Source organism: Astatotilapia calliptera, chromosome 15, assembly GCF_964374335.1.
Source record: "Astatotilapia calliptera chromosome 15, fAstCal68.1, whole genome shotgun sequence".
Lineage (NCBI taxonomy): Eukaryota > Metazoa > Chordata > Actinopteri > Cichliformes > Cichlidae > Astatotilapia > Astatotilapia calliptera.
In genome coordinates this window covers 15604856-15624617 of record NC_137436.1, presented here as the reverse complement: position 1 = coordinate 15624617, position 19762 = coordinate 15604856, and the positions used below count along the sequence as shown (strand labels likewise).

General features: G+C 41.7%; 1 protein-coding gene and 1 long non-coding RNA gene across 2 annotated transcripts in view; one reads left to right on the top strand and one right to left on the bottom strand.

Moving 5' to 3' along the window:
* fut8b (fucosyltransferase 8b (alpha (1,6) fucosyltransferase)) overlaps positions 1–17782 on the top strand; it is a 97629-nt gene extending 79847 nt beyond the window's left edge. The window contains exons 7-10 of the mRNA XM_026193886.2: positions 2232–2478; positions 12020–12196; positions 12352–12502; positions 16038–17782. Of these exons, the coding sequence (XP_026049671.1) occupies positions 2232–2478; positions 12020–12196; positions 12352–12502; positions 16038–16376 (914 nt within the window). The 3' untranslated portion in view covers positions 16377–17782. The remainder of the gene's footprint in view (positions 1–2231; positions 2479–12019; positions 12197–12351; positions 12503–16037) is intronic.
* On the bottom strand, positions 10450–11561 carry LOC145420295 (uncharacterized). The gene is made up of 2 exons (XR_013901589.1): positions 11330–11561; positions 10450–10780 (listed from the first exon to the last, which is right to left on the bottom strand). It is a non-coding gene; the product is annotated as an uncharacterized LOC145420295 (long non-coding RNA).
* Positions 17783–19762: the final 1980 nt, after the last annotated feature.

The following is a 19762-nucleotide window of genomic DNA, read 5'->3' as shown; positions in this document are numbered from 1 at the left end:
CACTCGTTATTCTGCAGTGAGCAGCGTTTGGCGCTTTAGACAGATCAGCAAGATTGAGTTTCTCTGCCATAACTCTTTGTTTAAGTAACAGCCAGAGGATCACCTGCACACACTTTTCTGTGTTAACATATGGGTAGGAATGGTCTTTAAACCAACTACCCAGTGCTTTCACTGTCAGCCTCACTAATTTAACATGGAATATATAATGAGCGATGGAACCATTGCAGGACAACTAATTATAGCAGAACATGCTGACATCTGTAAGCATTACAACTGCACTCTTAGAGCTTACCTGACACGTCCACGCCAGGCGCTACACTGCAAACTCAACAGTTCCTGTAACGATTTCAGATGGAATACTATTGTGTGTCAGTAGAAACATTTTTATTGTGAAATATTTTTTCCAGGCATATCATATGCATCTGTACCCCTCTCACCTGTTTTTTGTTTCAGGTATTGAAATCTTAGCATTGCTGCTTGATAGGGCTGGGCGATATATCGAGTTTTTTAAAAATATCGATATATTTTCATACGAGATATAAGATGTGGCAATATCGTTTATATCGATATAGCCTATGTTACGTTATAATTATACTTGTGGAGCCGCAGGTTTGCCTCTCTTTCGTCCACTTTTGTCTCTACGCAACGTTACTCGGCCTCGCGTCCCCCATAGCTTCACCTGCAGGCAATGACAAGATGAAAGCGGAAAATCTCCGTTAGCGAGTTACCGCGGATGGCCCCGTGCGTGGGGCTGGACGGCGTCAACGTGTTAGCGAGCTAACCGCGCTAACGACATGCAGCCCGGAGGGGCTGCACGGCCTAAAATCCTTTCATTTTCTCAAAACTCGACAGTGCGCCTTATGTATGAATTCTGGTTGTGCTTACTGACCGCGAACCGATTTTATGTGGTACACAGCGCTCAGCAATCTGTCAAAAAATGTTTTAATATGACTTTGCTAAGCTACGGAGCTGCACGGCTTGATGTCGGAGGCTTACGGCTACCGGGGAGGAGCCTCGCGGAGTGATACGTACTGTGTGTGTATAAGGACCACAAATGGCACCTGTTTAGAGACGTGGTGCAGCTGTGAAATCTGTCTCTTTGTTATTACGCTCAGCGTCTATTAGTTTACATTTTGACTGCACAATTGTGAGCTTTTTGTTATGCACAAAAACAACATTGTTTTCTTTTATTTATGGACCATGATTATTTAATAAATGCTGATAATTTATTTTTGAGTAATTTCTTCATGTACATCTACGCTGTATGTAAATAAAAGTGCCCGTGTGACATCTGGGACACAGTGTGACTAAGAACTCTCTTTTTGTTCTTAACTTATGGCTTTAAAAAAAAAATCGAGATATATATCTTATATCGCCATCCAGCTAAAAAATATCGAGATATGAATTTTGGGTCATATCGCCCAGCCCTACTGCTTGATCAGTCTGTTAAAAGTGATGGTAGTGGGTAGTAACAGGTTGACCACAGTTTACCTTTAGAACTAGCTTAATTCTTTGTGGAAACATTTAGAGGAGATTGATCCATACTGACATGATAGCATCACACTGCTGCACATCCATGATGTGAATCTCCTAAGATGCAGCAGAGACATTTGCAGTTGTGACCTTGAGCATTAGCTTTGGTTATTGTGGTAGTCTGCACTCGGACCTAGTCCTACACGTAAACCCTGGCTAGTAAAAGCCTGTCCAAACTTTTAACAAGAAAGTGAACAGAGTGCACATTCTGACGTGACTTGTTGGAATGAAATAAGTGTCATGTGAGACCTAGTTTTTAATTGACTGCCTGTTTTTATTTTAGGCCATATGGTTTTCCTCCAGATTTCATATACTGTTTTCTTACCTTAATTGGTCAGTTTCTCAATCTAACCTCTGTTTGATCCAAAGCCTTTCAAGGGAAATGAATTAATTTGTATTTGCATAGCCCAATGTCACAAATTTTCCACAGAGGGCTTTGCAAATTATTCCGCATTTCTTCTATGCTTTAACCCCTGATTAGAATAATTGGGGGAAGAACTCGCCTGTAAGAGTTTGAATAGTGAGGGAAAAACTCAAGTATTCATTTAATGCTCTTCTTCTTTCTTCCAGTGTAAAGGGAATATCTTTTGGTTTTCAGTTGGTATTCAGGCAACATGCTGGGGGGTTTTTTGCCTTTGAGAAACTGTGACAAAGCCCTTGAAGTTTTAAAGCTACCTCCTCTGCTCTGATCCATGTAGGTGAGGCCCATGATAAGGACGTCCAAGTTGTGGAGCTGCCCATAGTGGACAGTCTCCACCCTCGCCCTCCATACCTGCCCCTTGCGATCCCCGAGGACCTGGCCCCACGCTTGCAGCGTCTGCACGGCGACCCGTCCGTATGGTGGGTGTCCCAGTTTGTCAAGTACCTGGTGCGTCCTCAGGCGTGGCTTGAGAAGGAGATCCAGCAGACCACTGCCAAGCTGGGCTTCAAACACCCCATAATTGGGTAAATATGTCCAGCTTTCTTGTCTGTATGTGCACGTTACTTTGCCGCTAAGTAATAATGGCTTTTTTTCTCTATAGCATTGCTCTACAGTAAACGAAATGAGAGAAAACAAAGACATAGCTGTGAGAGCTGTGGTGGAATACAAACACTGCTTTGGGTGAGGTTAATATGAGGTTAATAGAATAGTATTAAAATTAACTTAATTTGATAATCGTGTTTTGTTTGCTTATTTTTATTTATTTATTTTCTCTTACCTTCACCCTTAGAATGCTTTCGCTTTTTCCATTACCACACCGTCAATACTCAGACATCTTATATTCATGCAAATCAGCCTATTTAAAGAAATGTCATCACTCAGTACCCATCACTGAGTGTTTTTCTAATAGCAGTCGCATGCTATACCGGAGTGTCTCATTTTTATTGTAATGGCCCTATTACTAAATCCATGGAGAATACTGATTTGATATTTTGACTTATAAATATAAATAAATGCTAAAGGTGTGTGTGATTTCAGAATCAGTCAAACCTGACAAGAAAGCGGTACCTTTACAACGGTATTAAAAACGAGTGGCCTGGCAGCTTTTCTTTTACCTTCATCAGTCCTTGTTACCTAAAGGTTAAGCCTGGCTATTTTTATTTGTTGTTATGCTGAAGGAAGTCATAAAGAAAGATGAATCTATTCCACTAGCATGTGTTGTATGTAGCTTTCCACAATGAAGTTGAGAAATTATGCTCAAGCATCCTTTTTTATTATTGTTATTATTCTTTTAGCTATTTAAGATGCTGCATTTCAAAGTTTACTGTATGATCATTTGAGTGAAAAATCTTTGCATTTTGGATTTGGCACATGTAGATGAAGGCCTTCTGTGGCTACCTGCTTGTCATGAAATGTTAGCAAACCAAAAAGAGAACTTCTAACAGCTGTTGTCTGACAGCCCTAATGTTTTTTGGGGTAAATTAGTTCGTCCATGTTTGGACATTTGTGTTGTAAACGCGCAAATCAGTCCGTGCGTGATTACATTGCACCGCCCATCAAAAAGTCTGCGCGTGCGCGAACATATCGCCCATCGTCGATTATTGGACTGATGATTGTCGGTTGAAAAATTTGTACATATCGCCCAACCCTAATTCATAATACTGAATACATTACAACTACCTGTTTACTATAAACTATAGTAGCATATGTAACATTCAGGGGAGCTTACAAACAAAATTTGGGAAAATGTTTTTCAGAAGCATTATGATATTCCACAGTTTCTTCTTGGCATCTCCCGGAGCATTGGAGAGCATTGTATGGTTCATATTTCAAAATGGTCATTAGTTATCTTTTACTAGACTTTGGTGCAGCCATTTCAGCTCCTCTCCCTACCGTTAAGACTCCTTTCTTTTGATTGGCTGTCCACTGCAAACAGAAGGTTTTAACGTCAAGTGAGTGGGGCTTAATAATAATAATAATGGATTGGATTTATATAGCGCTTTTCAAGGCACCCAAAGCGCTTTACAATGCCACTATTCATTCACTCACTGGTGGAGGCAAGCTACAGTTGTAGCCACAGCTGCCCTGGGGCAGACTGACAGAAGCGAGGCTGCCATATCGCGCCATCGGCCCCTCTGGCCAACACCAGTAGACGGTGGGGTAAAGTGTCTTGCCCAAGGACACAACGACCAGGACAGAGAGCCCGGGGATCTAACCAGCGACCTTCCGGTTACAGATACGCTTCCCAACCCCCTGAGCCACGGTCGCCCCATGGAAACAGTCATGTGACCTTATTGAGGATATCCTCTATCTCTGGCATCATTCGAACCCGGGAGAAGAATAAAAGTACTGAGTATTTGGGGCAGTCGGAAGCCTGACTTTTATCTCACAGGGATTACTTTTACATCCAATGACCTCATTAGTTAAAACCTGTTTAATATGAACATCCGCCACTGTCACAGTACATATACAACAGAAAAATTATCGGTCCTCTTAAAATTTGACATTTACGAGGTTACAAATATTTAAATATTACTTTTTAGGAAACTTGGCATCAGCTGTGCGGATGAGATGAGAGCATCTTTGCCAAATATGTCATCAGCAGGTCTGATTTCAGTCATCGATAATGTGTTCGCTTTTATTCTTAATGCTTAGTGTTGTGCCACCTCCAGAGATTTGGCTCGCAATGCTTGAAAGTGATTTGATACTCCTTATTGTCCAGCGCAGCATTGTTGAAAAGCATTCACAAGTATGACGAGATCCGTTCCCACGAGGGCCACTCCTTTGTGGGAACGCTCACAGTACTGTAAGCCACTTTTGATAGCAGCCTTCTAAGAAATGGGTTAGACATGTAGTTGTTTATTTACTTGTTTACTTTTCTCTGTATCCCTGTCAGGCACTCAGTCAACCAACATCCATGTGCTGTCTGCCAGCCCCTCTTGGCTCATAAATAATTCCTTCCTGCACCACTTCAAACCTGGATCAAATGAGACTTTGCGAATATATCTCGGCAGTTGTTTTAACCCTCTTGGTCTAGAAGTAGGGAGGAGGATTTTTATATATTAGGACAAGACACATAATCACTAGTAAGCTGTCAGTCATCTGAAAGTATGTGAAATGAGTGCCAGGCACTTTGCTGAGATCATCTTGAAATTCTGCTCCATCCCACGAGACTGACTGACTCCGCCTGGTGAAGGAAGTAGTTCAAAATAAAATTAAATTTTAAAAAAAAAAGCTAAGAGATATCTTCTAATATTTTTTGAAGTCAGCCTGCATTAGTTCTGTCATCCTCTTCATAACTCTCACATCCATATGTTCCTAGTCTTTTGTGCCAGCTTCTCGGCCTTCATAACTTCTCTTTTTTCTTCTTTACATTTTGCTGCAAGCGAGCTTCCCAGGTCTCCTCACTTTTCCTGTCCTGCTTTAGTTCTCACTCCGGCTTGTTCCACTCACTCTCTTTCTTCCTCCGACTCTCTGTCCTTATTCTTTGTGGGCTTTTTTTTAACTTCTCTGCCTTTCATCACCCCTGCCACTGTGTCTCATTCTCCCCGTCCTCTTTTAGCCCCCCGCCCCTTCCTTTTTCACTTTTCTTTTTCAAATTCAGTGACTCATCCCAGCGTAGTCAATCTCTATGGGCTCAAAATGTGGTCATAAATATTTTGTACTTGTAAATCAGGATTTGTATGTGTAAAAAAGATTTGTGTGTGCGTAAAAAAGATTTGTGCGTGGACTTAGCCAAAAAAATCACCTGCAAGTTACAAGTACGAATTCTGACCCTATTTTTCTTCCTTTCATCTGATTGGTCAATGTCATGTCAATCACAAATGTAACTGTATTACCCTTCAAGGACCTGCAGTTCAAAAAAGTGCCCCTCCGACAGCCAAACCCATCTGTTCTCTGATTGGATTGTTACATTTGTGATTGACATGACATTGACCAATCAGATGAAAGGAAGAAAAATAGTTTCAAAAGTCCACACACAAATCTTTTTTACGCACACACAAATCTTTTTACACATACAAACCTTTTTTTACGCACACACAAATTCTGTTTACACATACAAAACTGATTAACAAGTACAAAATATTTATGACCACATTTTGAGCCCATAAATCTCTACCATCTTCTCACATCCGCTCATTTATGATTGTTCTTCTGTCTTCATTTGTTCATTCTGCTCCAGGAGTTTTCCCGTTTTTATGCTTCTCCCTCACTTCTTCCTCATGTTCCCAAGGCATAGATCTATACCCACAATTCTCTCATCATTTTCCACACATCTCTATCACAGTTCTTTGTGTTCCCCCCTCCCTACACACGTATATCCCACCCTTTTCTCCCTACATATCGCTGGGGAAAAGGGTTATTGAAATGAGGCGCTGGGTAGAACAAAGTTTTTATTCCTTTTCCCCCCTCTTCCCTTCTCAGCTCTTGATATAGCCACTCCACTGTGTAGTGATGTTACAACAAAGTGCCTGTGTGCTTCTATCAGCACTGTGGGGGAAGGCATTATAAGTGTGTCTGTAGAGTGGGGGGTTGGTGGATGTAAGATGTGAAAGTTGGACTGAAAGGAAAAGGCAAGAGGGCGGCACTGGTGGGAAAGGCTAGGGTTGATGGAGAGAGTACCAAGAGGGGATAGAAAGGCAGCTTGTCCCCAGAGCAACCAGCAACTGCCAGCCGACCTCACGTGCCTCAGCCACCACACCACCACTCATGCCCCGCTGCTCCCTTTGGATGCGAGCTGCAGAAAAGCTGGAAGCCACGGACTAAAAGCAGCAGGTCTGGCCTGCTGCGATTTAATATTAGAGGTACAGAGAGGGGAAAAAAGCAAGTGGGAACACTGCCACTACTGCAGATACAGAGGGGTTCCCAAGTGTTGAATTTACCATGAAGCCTTGTGTCATGTGTATTCTGTTTTTCCTTTTCTTTTTTTTGTAACAGCTTATATTAGACTGCGCACATTTAAAACCTCTCAGCTCATTGTAAACTCAGGCTAAAATATATCTTTTGGAACAAACATAAAAAAAAAAATCAATAATACAAAAATCTACATGAAAAAAAGCTGCTTCAGATATTTTTCACTGACATTTTTTCTGTCCTTAAAGAGACTCTAGTGTATAAACAGCAGCATATTTTCTTTTTATTCAACTTTTTTAAAGCTTTTTGGTTCCTTTGAAAATTACCTGGATTGTTTTTAATCTATCATCTATTACTCATGAAGTAGCATCTTTTTTCCCTTTTTTGTGTTGGCGGTAATCTCATAATAGATGACATGCTAACAAGTTTTAAAATGTGCTGATATGAAAAGCAAAACTGTAGTTTCCCGGGCCTTTCATATATATTATACATATCTGAGTTGATCTATTTTCTATATAAGGTCTGGTGTACACTAAAGGAAAGGTATAACCTTTTTTGTTTCATGAGTGCTCACCGAGCGTGATCTGGATCATGATATGACCATCACAGTCACCAAATATTCATCCATTAAAGTCATTTAGGGGTGATATAATAGCACTACCCACACTACCCATCACCAAATTGCCAACAGAGAATATAATTTAGTCTTTCATAGAGGCTTACTGTAGCCCTGACAGCTCATTAGGATACTTGATGATGGCATTATATTTAATTTGTCATAATCTATAATTATGAGCACTGGAGATAAATCTTAATAACAACTTTGACATGTTTTGGTGTCAAAGTACAAGTTGCATCAGCGGTGATTCTACAGCTTTTGTGTATGTAATTATCATATGAGCTGTTTTCTAAAGATTCAAATGTTAATAGCAGCTACAGTTCCAAAGCCCAGCAGCCCAGAGCTCCGGTGGGCAGAGTACTGAGGTCATACTCAAACAAATACCGGTAATTCATTTTGTCTATTGTCGTAGTCTGCCAGGATCAGCGCTTGCTGCGTCTAGGGTGCGGGTGTTTGATGTCTATAATGTATGTTTTTACACCCACCGTGAGAATTAGTCTGCCTTGGCAATATTGTATGAATAGGGAGGAGTGAATTGAATTATTGTGGCAGTTGTGTGGGAGAGCGCTGGTGGGATTGGGGGGGCTAAGAGCAAAGCAGTACCTCACAGCGGCCTCTGCCGCTCTGACAGAGAGAGAAAAGAGCGAGATAAAACGAGGGTTTGTGGGAACAAAAAAACGGGAGACATGAAAGAAGAGCAGGAGCAGGAGAGAGGCACCGTAACAAAGGATGGGAAAGCCTGATGTCGAGACCTCTGTCCGATCAGAGACATCGACGCTGAATGAAAGACTCACGGCGCCCATTCACCTGCTGTTCTCACCTCCATTCTGTGGGTTTCATTGCCACGTAAATAAAGGCGAGCAAACTCAATAGTTACTGATTGATCTGTGGCCAGCGGTAGAAATTAGAGACAAAGTGTTTATTCTCTCAACGTCTAACTTTTTCTACTTCTGCTTCATTCTCACAAAAGAGATCAAGGCAACCGTGAGGTCACAGAACTTTTTCAACTCCCAAAGCAGCTGAGAGATCCCGAATAAGTGGAAGTAAAAGACTAATAGGTTTCACCTAGGTGCCTCTGACTGTAGATTTTCCAGTGGAACTGCTTCTTGTCCAGCAGCAGACAGCTGGTTGTACTGGCCAGCTCCCATAGTGGAATTATATTAATGTGGAAAAGGCACACATGTTTGCCCCACCCCCCAAAAAAAGAAGTGAACACTTAAAATGTCTTTTTCTCCGGTCTCATATTTATAAATTTCATTTTCTCCCTGAGGGCAGAAGTCACAATGTAGATATAGCTGGGTAGCTGTGTAAGTGAATAGTTATGGTTGGAATAAAATTGTGTTTCTGCACCCATCAGGTTGACAGATGGTTTTGTGTCCGAGGAGGAGTTCTCATCGTTTGTTCCGTTTTCAAGCTGTGCTCTTTTTGTCAGATGTACAGCAGTGACAGCACTCTCTCTTTGTCCTTTCTTACTGGAAGCGAGGACAAGGATACTTAAAAAAAAGAAAGAAAGGAATAAAAACAGCTGGGTTGGTTATTGCTCTTTCTGTCCATTTTTCTGTCTCGCTACATCCTTTAAACTCCTCTCTTGTCACTGTTGGCCTTTCTTGTTTACTTTGTCTCTATCCTAGCATTTTTTTTGTGGGTGTGCATTTACACTAACAATGGAAAGATTCCCCAAACATGCCGTTAAAGTAAAAGTGCTGTTTCCTTTTTACGTTTGCAGCAGAATAAATGCAGTTGTGAACAAAACATGAATTTACTGTTATTTTGAGATCGGTGTGGATTTAAAACTAGGTTTCGTCAATGACGGTAACACAAAAAAAAGTGTATTTTCTTTTCTCGTCACGACCGTGTGCTTCTTTTCCCCCGACTGTTATTGGCTTCTAACCGTTTTGAAAATAAATCCCTTAACTTTGTCACCTCAGTTAATCTGAATGTTTTCCATTCCTCATTTTTAGGAACTTTGGTCATATCTATTGAACATCCATCAGCATTGCAGTCCTGTGAAAGTTTTCACTGGACTCTATGCAGTCTTTTTCAGCCACTCTGTTGTAGATTTACTCCTGTGCTTGTGATCATTGTCCTGTTGCATGACTCGGGATCGGCCAAGCTTTTGGTGTCATACATGTGGCCTCTTTCACTCTTAAATACTTTGGTAGGAGTTCATGGTCAGTTCAAGGTGCTCCGCTCCTGTGGCTCCAGAACAAACCCAAATCCTCATCCTTCCACCACCATGCATCGTTTGTGCTAATGTGCTATATGTCTTTCACTTGACATGGCGCCGTGTTTTATGGCCCAACATCTCCACTTTTATTTGTCTAAAGGACATTTTTCCAGTCTTGTGGTTTGTTCAGATGAAACTTTGCAAATCTAATCTGTGCGTCATGCTCTTTTTTTAGAGAGATAAGGCGTTTTCCTAGAAACCCTTCAAGATGAGCCATACTTGTCTTTTTCTCATATTGTGGTGACAGCTCCACACTAGCAAAATGCCACAACCTGTGCTCTTTATAGAGGCAGCCGCATGTGGTGATGATCAATAAACCAGGTTCATCTGATTATCACACTTGGTTGCTACTTGCACTTGTAATTCCTTTCGGAGTCATAAGAGTTTAGGTTCCCTGAATGTGTTTGAATATAGACGTGTTTTTTCTTTATTTATTTATTTAGTTTTGGGGGGTTTTTGTAAGGCGCAGTAAAAATATTGTGATCAATCGCCGGGATCTTCAAAATACTTCAGCCGTTGCACATGTTCCAGTTATTGTAGATTACATTTTTAGCTTAGTCAACCAGTAACCAGTATTGAAACAAAATATGTTCCTCCGGCAATGTAAGTGTAACACTGGTGGTGCAATACTAGACCTGCTAGTGCTACTTCTTGCCTTCTTTGCATGTAGTGCGGGCAGTATAGTTACCTTTAACCACAGTACGCGGACAGAAGGGAAATATGGACCAGATCAGACAGGTTCTAGATTCGTAGGAGCCAAGGGTGTATGACAACAGAGGACTTGTACACAGTAGGTGTAGAAAACACAATTGCATTTATTAGCAATTATTAAAGTTGTGCACATTTAACAAAAGTAGAGCGCGCTTCTTGAAAACAAAATAAAATAAACCCCACAAATGGTCGACCTAAGGATATATTGTCTTTTGTGTCTTTTTTTTAAAAGTCAATTTCAGTCTTTCAATGTTCAGTAGTCATTCAGTGTGTTTGTAACCAGTCGGGTTACAATCTACCAGTTCATCCGGCTCTTTGGGCTGGGCTCGCCATCCAGTACTGGAAAAGGGATCCTCGATTCTTCTCAGGTCCTCAAAACCAATCCAATCCAAATAAGCAAAGGAAAAAACCTGACCTGGGGACCAGGCCAGAACACAGTAGTTCAACATTTAAGCTATCATGCCTGTAACTTATTATTACTACTGGTTGCTTGTAGTGTTTCTAAATTTCTTTCAAAATATTCTATGTTGTACAACAAATTATTCTCATTTCAAAGGGAAAAGTGCATAGGAAACACACATTTAAAACAATACAAAATAGCTCAGTAGTGCATTAGAAATACACATTGGCTTGAGACTTATCAAGTTTCAGCTAAGTAAAGTGCAGGTGAAGGCACTTAATTTCACATTGCTAATACTTAGTGTGCAGAACTATAATTAGCACCATGAGAAAAGGGAACATGTGCTAACATAACATCGCACAACACCATACATTATACATCAATACCACAGTAATGTGACATAAACCTTTAAAGAACATCTCATATAAAGTGCAGCAGACTCAGTGCTAATTGCTTTAGCCTCGGAAAAGGCACTTTCATTGCAAAATGGCTAACGGAAGTTAGCATCAGAGCTAGCGGCAAGTAGCATGCTATGCTAGCGCACGTGTGCTGCCTGGGACTTACCATGCGAAGCAACAAATGCTACACGGGGCTTCACAGTGCTCACGTTGGCTCACGGCCTCTGGAATACAGTATCACTCTTATTATTCTTGCCGAAAAAAGGACTTTCTCTATCCAGCTAGCTTCTTTGCCGCACGGGTAAACTGATCTTTCACCGTCTGTGTCTCTGGCGTATCTGACTGGCACACGAAGGCACACGCAGGTGTCTGAGCAGCGCACAGACTGGGGGAGGGTCAGACCGGCCAATGATTGGTCGCTCAGTGGATCTGACAAACACACTCTACAGGACTAAGTCCTGCCCCCACACCACTTATACATTACATATACATATGTACATATTAATTAAACTTCTGTTTACATGCTTTTTATCAGTATTTATTATAATTAACTTTGTTTTTATCAATATTTATTTATACTTTTAATCCCGTTTTTAACACTGGGTTACATAAGCACAAGAACTAGGCACCGTGTAACGCAATTATGAGTTGCACCATCATAACTGTGTTACGACTGTTTTATGGCCTGGAGAGAAAATGCCGAACGTTTCAACACAGACTTCATTCAAGATATCAGAAAGCCAAGCAAATAACCAGTTTAATGCAATGAAAAACCTTTTGATTAGTCGTAACTTAATGGTGTAAGTTTAACATAGATGACTAATTTGTTGCCCTATCTGTGTCTCTCTGTCTCCAGAGTCCATGTGAGGAGGACAGATAAAGTGGGGACTGAGGCAGCCTTCCACCCCATAGAGGAGTACATGCTGCATGTGGAGGAGCAGTTCCAACATCTGGCCAGGCGTGTTCATGTCGACAAGAAACGGGTTTACCTAGCTACCGATGACCCATCTTTGCTGCAAGAAGCTAAGACCAAGTCAGTGTCTAGGAGTGTGTGTGTGTAATCTGTAAGAGTGTTTATGTCCTGATGCGTACGTGACAGCGTGTTTTTGTATCTGCCCGTGTTCATTTTGTTTCCTTAGTGTGTATTTGAAGTATTTATTTGTGTTTCCGTGTGCATATCACTTTCAGGTACCCAGACTATGAGTTCATTAGCGATAACTCCATCTCGTGGTCGGCCGGCCTCCACAACCGCTACACCGAGAACTCTCTTAGAGGAGTCATTCTTGACATCCACTTCCTCTCCCAAACCGACTTCTTGGTCTGCACTTTCTCTTCGCAGGTCAGTTCACGCTTTCCAGTTCATTTTTGGAGAGAGCACGAAACGGTGTCTTTGATATGTTTTCACATGAAACTGAAGGTCAGGATGGATTTGATGTTGGGATGAAAGCAGCTCGGAGTAACTCGGAGAGCTGACTGGAATGTTGATGCTTTCAGACACGGAGGCGAGAAAGCAAATACGGTTGATGTGGAGTAAAAATAAACCTTGTAATCTGTCAGGATGTGCTGTTAACTATATTTCAAGTATTCTCAAGCTCACGCATAAAGGTTCTTTTCATAACCTGCGTAAAAGCTGCTTTATTGATAAGACCTGCAGCCTTTCTGTTGTCAGCATCTTATATTTCGCCTTTGTAGTATGCTCGCACACTCTGAGGTGTAGTTTAGCTTTGGCCAAAACAATAACGAGGCATGGACGACACTTTCCCCGCACTATTATGTTGCCTGCGATTTGTTTTGTACACTAACTAAAAAAGTGTTTATACTATATACCCAAGTAGAAGTATATTGATAGTGAATTTGATTTGGCTGGCTTATAGCCAGCGCCTTACTTTGTTCTTGGCTAGTGCTGGAATAGTGAAATATATAAAATCAGCACCACTTAGCACAGGGGTGTCAAACTCAGTCACAGAAAATTAATACCTGGATCCAACTCAAACAGCCACACTGTGTTGATATTTATTGAAAAACATACTTGAATTTATTGTGTTTTTTCAGCTGTTCTTCTCCCAAGACTTCTTAGAATTCAGATTTAAGATCTAAACGGCTCTGAGAGAGCAAACAAACAGATGAGATCACATTAAAAATAAAAGATACATAAGTGACATTAGTTTTTGTGTCTTACTTTCTTTAAAGTCTGAGTCATTTCTAACGAAATCATTTTCTCACAGCTTGTAGGCGGAGCTGGGGCATCGTTTTGGCGATAAAACGTGGGAACTGCGCAGCGCCCACGTAGCCATACTTTGTCTTGAGTGTTTCACTAAACTGGAGTTTGATCAGTTTGATTTAAATGTTTGTAGGTGCTCTTTCCAGAATGACTTGCTGAGAAAGTGAAACTTACTTTTCTGGGCAAATCTCCACGTGCAAATCTTCATGTACTATGCATGCTCAGTTTTTTTCAGCAAAACGTCCACTTGTAGCAAATGTTGCAGTAGAGACCTGTTTTGTCATTGATTGGCAGCACGCAGGAAGAGACCAGCGTTTCCCGCTTTTCCCACATTTTAAGAGCTCCGACTGCAGCGTACATGTCTATACTCACACCATCCCGCTCCCGAAGCCGGAGGTTTAGCGCTTTGAGATGTTTCATTATGTTGCACAGAAACCCCAACTCACCCTGCCACTTTTCATGTCAGAGCTCTGTGGCGTCTCTCCCCTTGCTTTCCATGTACTGACAAATTTCCTCAGACAACTCGAAACATCTGTTCAGCACTTTCCATCGGCTTAGCCATCGCACCTCAGTGTGACGGGGCTTCACGTTGGGAGCTCACCTCCTCCAGAGGTGATGGAAATTAGCGACGATTCAAACCTTTGGCTCATGTAAAGAATTGCTGGGCATGTTTAGTTTTTAAGAGTTTTACCACACAAACCTTCCTGGTGTGTGACGCAGCGTGCAGTTTTTCTTTCAGCATGCTCACACGGCTGCTCTTCTCTCTGCACATAGCGGGCACTCCTGTCTGCTTAAGCTTCACCTCAAAAACTGCTTGCTTTTTGACTTTGACACATGACATTGCGCACTTTAACCATATTTTGGTTCAAAAACTCAACTTCAGTAAATGCTGCGATGTAGTTATTTCTTCCACCACAGTAAATCTGTTACAGCAGCTTTACTTTGAGATTTGGTTTTTGTCTGCTGTGACACCAGACTATTTATTTCTTTTTCTTTTTTTTGTTTTTAACTCTTCTACCTTCTGGAGTTTCTGCTGTATGTGCACATCCCAGTGCTTGTTTTGGTGCTTCGTTTGCTCATGTTGTCTGATGGTATTTTCTTTCATTTTTCCACATGAGCTCCACACATAAAGGATAAACCTGTTTGTCTTATGTTATTGAGCAGATGCTCTTCCTCCCACCTGTATTTAAAGTCCGGCTTTTGTTCGTTCATTTCTTTAACTCAAAACGACTGGACAATCACAGGACTCTGCGTATGTCAATCAAGAGTCAGGAGGCCATAATTAACATGCCAACATACCAGCTATCGCAATACAGCCTGGGTGTAGTCCAACTGGTGTGCTTGTGCATGAGAGACGCATTATAGCTGGCACTTTATATAACTTAAAGGACCACAGGCCTTGCATTTAGCATGTGGGATTTAGCATTTAGCATACTACATACCATATTATGATGATAGCGTTAGCTTTCCCCATGTAGCATTTACCCTCTGACTGGATTTTTTTTTTTTTTTTTAATCAAAAACATTAACAAATACACATGACTTCATGCTTGGATTGCATGACGTTTTCTACCATATTGGGGATTGAACACCTCAATATGAACCCACCAGTCACTAGGGAAGATCATGTATTTCCAGACTAACTGACAAATGTATCCTCGAGGTTCTTGGCTGTCACTCGGTGAAGCCGGTCATATTATGGTTGTTTAGTTTTCGTGGAAGCCACTGACTTATTTGCAAACACTTGCTAACTACCAGCCTTTTGACTTTAAACAATGTAACACAAACCAGAAATGTAGCCAGCACATTTTAAAAGGCAAAACTTTTATTTTGAAGGGGAATTTTTCTCCATCTCTGGTTTGGATCATGCTTATCACAATTTCACTGGTGTGTTTGTAGAGAAGTCTGCTTTTTTTCATTCAAACTACAGGCGAGCGTGCAAATCTGCTAGCAAGCAAAGCAATCACGAGGAGGTTTGTGCCAACATGTCAGGGAATACACATTTTTCCATAGCAACCAGTGGTTTCTAGGGAGTTGCTGACTGGTCTCTAGGTCTGTGTAATAGAGGCTTTACCAGGTGATTTCCTAGCATAATACTTGCAAACCAGACTGGGAATTCACATTTTCTGTCATGTAGTGACAGTAATAGAAGGATGTTCGTGGTCCGGGAGTCTATAGTGATTAATGGACTCCACATCAACAAGCTGTCGTTAGCTAGCATTGCTCACTATTGACACCATTGCAGAGCTGAAGCGCCACGGCACTCTGGAGCAAGCATTAAATTCCTGTTCTTTGCTTATCCACAAATTAATGCTCCTTACACTGAGATCAGTCCAAAGTCGGTGAGAGGCACCTGAGAGAGTCGGTACACATTCATAAATGTGCTGTAGGAATAAAAAGTCAAAAATGTGAGGAAGCTGTCGAATTTATCAGTGTGAAACGCTTTGATAATCAGTCATGTGGTCACCAACAAACACACAGTTCCCATCCATAAGTCACTTACCATGTTCTATGTCTCTTTGGCTAGGACTGAAAATGTATATGTCGAAGTCCCTCTTTGTCTTTCAACACGATTATCACCAAGACGGCTTGAGATCTTGAGTATGTATGGATGTTTCTATAAAAATAACACCTGGCTGTGCTTCTGTTTCAGGTCTGCCGTGTGGCTTATGAGATTATGCAGACACTGCATCCAGACGCCTCCTCCTTCTTCTACTCTCTGGATGACATCTACTACTTCGGAGGTCAAAACGCCCACAATCAGATTGCCGTCTACCCCCACCAGCCCCGCAATAGCGAGGACATTCCCCTGGAGCCCGGCGACGTGATCGGCGTGGCCGGGAACCACTGGGACGGCTACTCCAAAGGCATCAACCGCAAACTGGGCCGCACCGGCCTCTACCCTTCCTACAAGGTCAGAGAGAAAATCGAGACCGTGAAGTACCCGACGTACCCCGAGGCAGACAAACTGCTCAACTCTCAAAATAAGTAAAAGAAGAAATGATCGAAAAAAAATTAAGAGAAGGAGTGAGGAAAAAAAACATGTAGTCTCCGATTCCAGAGAAGGAGGCTGCTTTTGTACAGAAGAGAGAGGCGTACTTAGTGCGCTAAGCTGAGAAGAAAAGAGGAAGCCTGTACCCAGGGGTGATAGGAATGCGAATGCACTCTGTGTGTTAATGCGTGAGCGTGAATGTGTGTGTATGTGGGAGAGAACGCGTGTGCGCACTTGTGTAAATGCCTGTGCATATGTCAGGTCATGGAAGACTTGCACCCTACCACTACTCCCCCGCCTGACGTTCTGATATCGGGTCCGTAGACATTTAGACGTGAACATTGATTTTAAATAAAGCAAGAAAACAATTAAAAATCTACACAACCGACCGAGCTGTCTCTCTCCCGAGACGGCGCCGGGACTACTGTAGAGTGAGCTTCGAATCAATGACTGAGGAGGAAAAAAATGACAAACTGGAAAAGAAGTGTTTTGATTTTTTTTTTTTTTTTTAATTTAATTATTTTCAGTGGTTTTGATTCTAATCTTGCCTTTTTTGTTGTTCGTTTTCTCTTGTTTTTGTTTACTGAATGTACTGGACCCTCTTCTCGCCACGCTCACCGCACCTACACCCCTCTCGATCCCCTTCCTCCTTTACCCCTCTTACTGTGCTTCCTCCATCTCGTCTCTTCACGTGCAATTAATTTTACAATACCATGTTGTGCTTTTATCAAGTGTCTTTTTAAGGTCTTAATTTTGTATGTATGGGGCTTGTGCATTGTATACTGTACTGTGTCCGTGTGTGTGTTGAAAGAGAGGATGAATGGGTGTGATCAAAGTGTGCCTGTGTGTGCTGTTTAAATCTAAGGGGCCATGTCATGACCAGGTGCCTGGTTACTGGTGAGCAGTTTTTGGGTTTTTTTGTTGTTTTTTTTTATTTCTTCCTTCCCCGAATGAATGTTTGTGCAGTTGAGACTGGCAGCGACAGTGGGGACTGTCCTCATCCCCTCAGAACAACGGGGAACGCCAGTCACTCCGCCGGTAACGAACAATGGTAAGATTATGTGGAGTGTGGTGAACTCACAGTGCACGCGCACAGACACCCACGCAGACACAAGAGCCGTCCCGGGGCTCACCAAACGAAGCACTCCACTGAGATAATGTCCTTCTCGGCATCTTTGCTGTTTCTTCTGTCCATCTGTTTTTCTTTTTGTTTGTCGTTTGTTTTTTAAAATTTTAACATTGCTATTTTAAAATAAATGAGGAAAATATGCCTATGTTGAAAATAATAATGATATGTCATATCAAAATTCCCCATCATGAAGGCTTTTTTGTTTTTCATAACTTATGTTCTTGGGCATTGTCTTTGATAACCACAGATCGAATAAACTTGAGAAACCAACACTGCATTTTTTTCCCCCTCTGGTCTGGTTCTGTTCACCATCTGCTCCTCCGTCTCTTAACTCTCAACAAGCGCTTCACTCAATCAGGCTAAACATGCTTCAGCTACACTGCACTCATTACAAGCTGAGAATCGAGGCTTCATATTCTGAAGGGCATCCATCCATTTTTCGAGAGCATAACTCATCGCCCGAAGTTGATCTTTCAGTATCTCCGTTAAAAAATTTTTTTTAAAAAAACAGGAGAACCTTGACTCTTATCGGCGCAACTTGTGCTGAACATTGGGGGGGGGGGGGGTCAAGATCGCTGTCTAAGTAAATAAATAAAATCTGGGTAAATTCCCAGATGATTAAACATGCAACTATTTTGCTGGTAATACCTCAAATTAGTGAAGAAAATCAACAGCCTATTTATGCAAGATGATTCATAATTTTATTGAGGGGGTTATATTGGTTGGGTCTGATTATTGGGGGGGTCATAACCCCCCTAACCCCCCTGGAAGTTACGCCCCTGCCAACTCTCAAAGTCAGCGGTCTCCAACCCCCGGGCCTCGGACCGATACCGGTCCGTGAGAGTTGAGGCTCAGGTGTGAAATGTATGGTTTTCAGGGTTTTTATCGGTTTTCAGCGTTATTTTGTTATCGTTTTTATCGTTCACTCGGTTTTCTTGGGTCTTTTCACGTGTCTTATGAATAAATCTTTTTTTTTTTTCGATACTGGTACTAGTTTTATTTTGTTGTATTTATCCGCGACACCTTAAAGGCCGGTCCGTGAAAATATTGTCGGGCATAAACCGGTCCGTGGTGCAAAAAAGGTTGGGGCCGTTGCCCAAAGTGATATCGTTTTGGAACCCTCAGATTAGAGCCAACTCCTAACTTCAAAAGCAGCAGTAGTTTGTTTTATAAATCATTCAGCAAGAGAGTGAATTTATTTGAGTCATTTCAAAGCAAGAACTCTTTAAATTTGTCTTTTGATTTACATTTCAAACTGAACACCAAGATCACTACCTTCACAACTGAGACATTGCCATCCTTCATTTAAATATAGCTTGTGACAGCTACATGACATTTCTGCCCCAAATGCCAAACAGGTTTCCCTGTGGGCTCACAATGTAGGTACGTCAGCGAGGCATTCATAAACTTCCTGCTCTTGTCTGCTGTCCTATTTCCTACTTCCTGCGTGTCTAAATCGTTTATGATCTTGTTCTCTGTGTCTTATTTATGGGCTGTCTTGTTACTTTCTTACTCAGGGGGCTCTGGGAGTTTCATTACAGATCCCTCTTTAATTTCGACGCTGATCTGCATGCTTCATTGGACACCCATAAGGAAAGCCGTGGTGCTGGTAGAGATGATGAGCTTTTTGGTACGATTGAGGGAGAATAATAGTTTTATTGCTTTTTTTTTCCCCCCCTCCCCCTCCAACGCTTGACAACAATCCACAACCAATTTAGCCCACGTTGACAAGGCGTTCACAATGCACATGCAGTGTGCAGCAGTTCATTGAACATCTCTTTTTCCCTGGAAAAAGAGTCCCTCGTGGGCTTTATATAAACGCAGCTAACTGGAGGGCACTTTAATTAAAATACACTCGTTGCTGTCACAGTGGCCTGTAACAGTTGTTTAAGAGAGACGTTAGTTCAGTTAATTATTCTGTTAATTGGCCACCGCTCCTGATAGAAAGCGTTCAGATTTTGCAGCAGGCAGCTTTCTTTCTCTGCACTTCTGGTGTAATTGTTGCACGGCTCTTTGAAAACACTGCAAGGCCATTTGTGTACCCCCCACATGCAGTTGTGTGTTAAAAGGGAAATTTTCGCAACTGATTACCTCACTCAGTTCCAAATGCATGCGTTTTCTCCACAGTTCCAGCTTTTTTTTTTCTCCCTTAGACTAATAGAGCAATATTCACACAAACATAGAGTTAAAAGACAAACTTCCTGCCAGTCGTAAAGAGACCCCCTATCAATGTGATTACACTGCAACAGATAAAAAC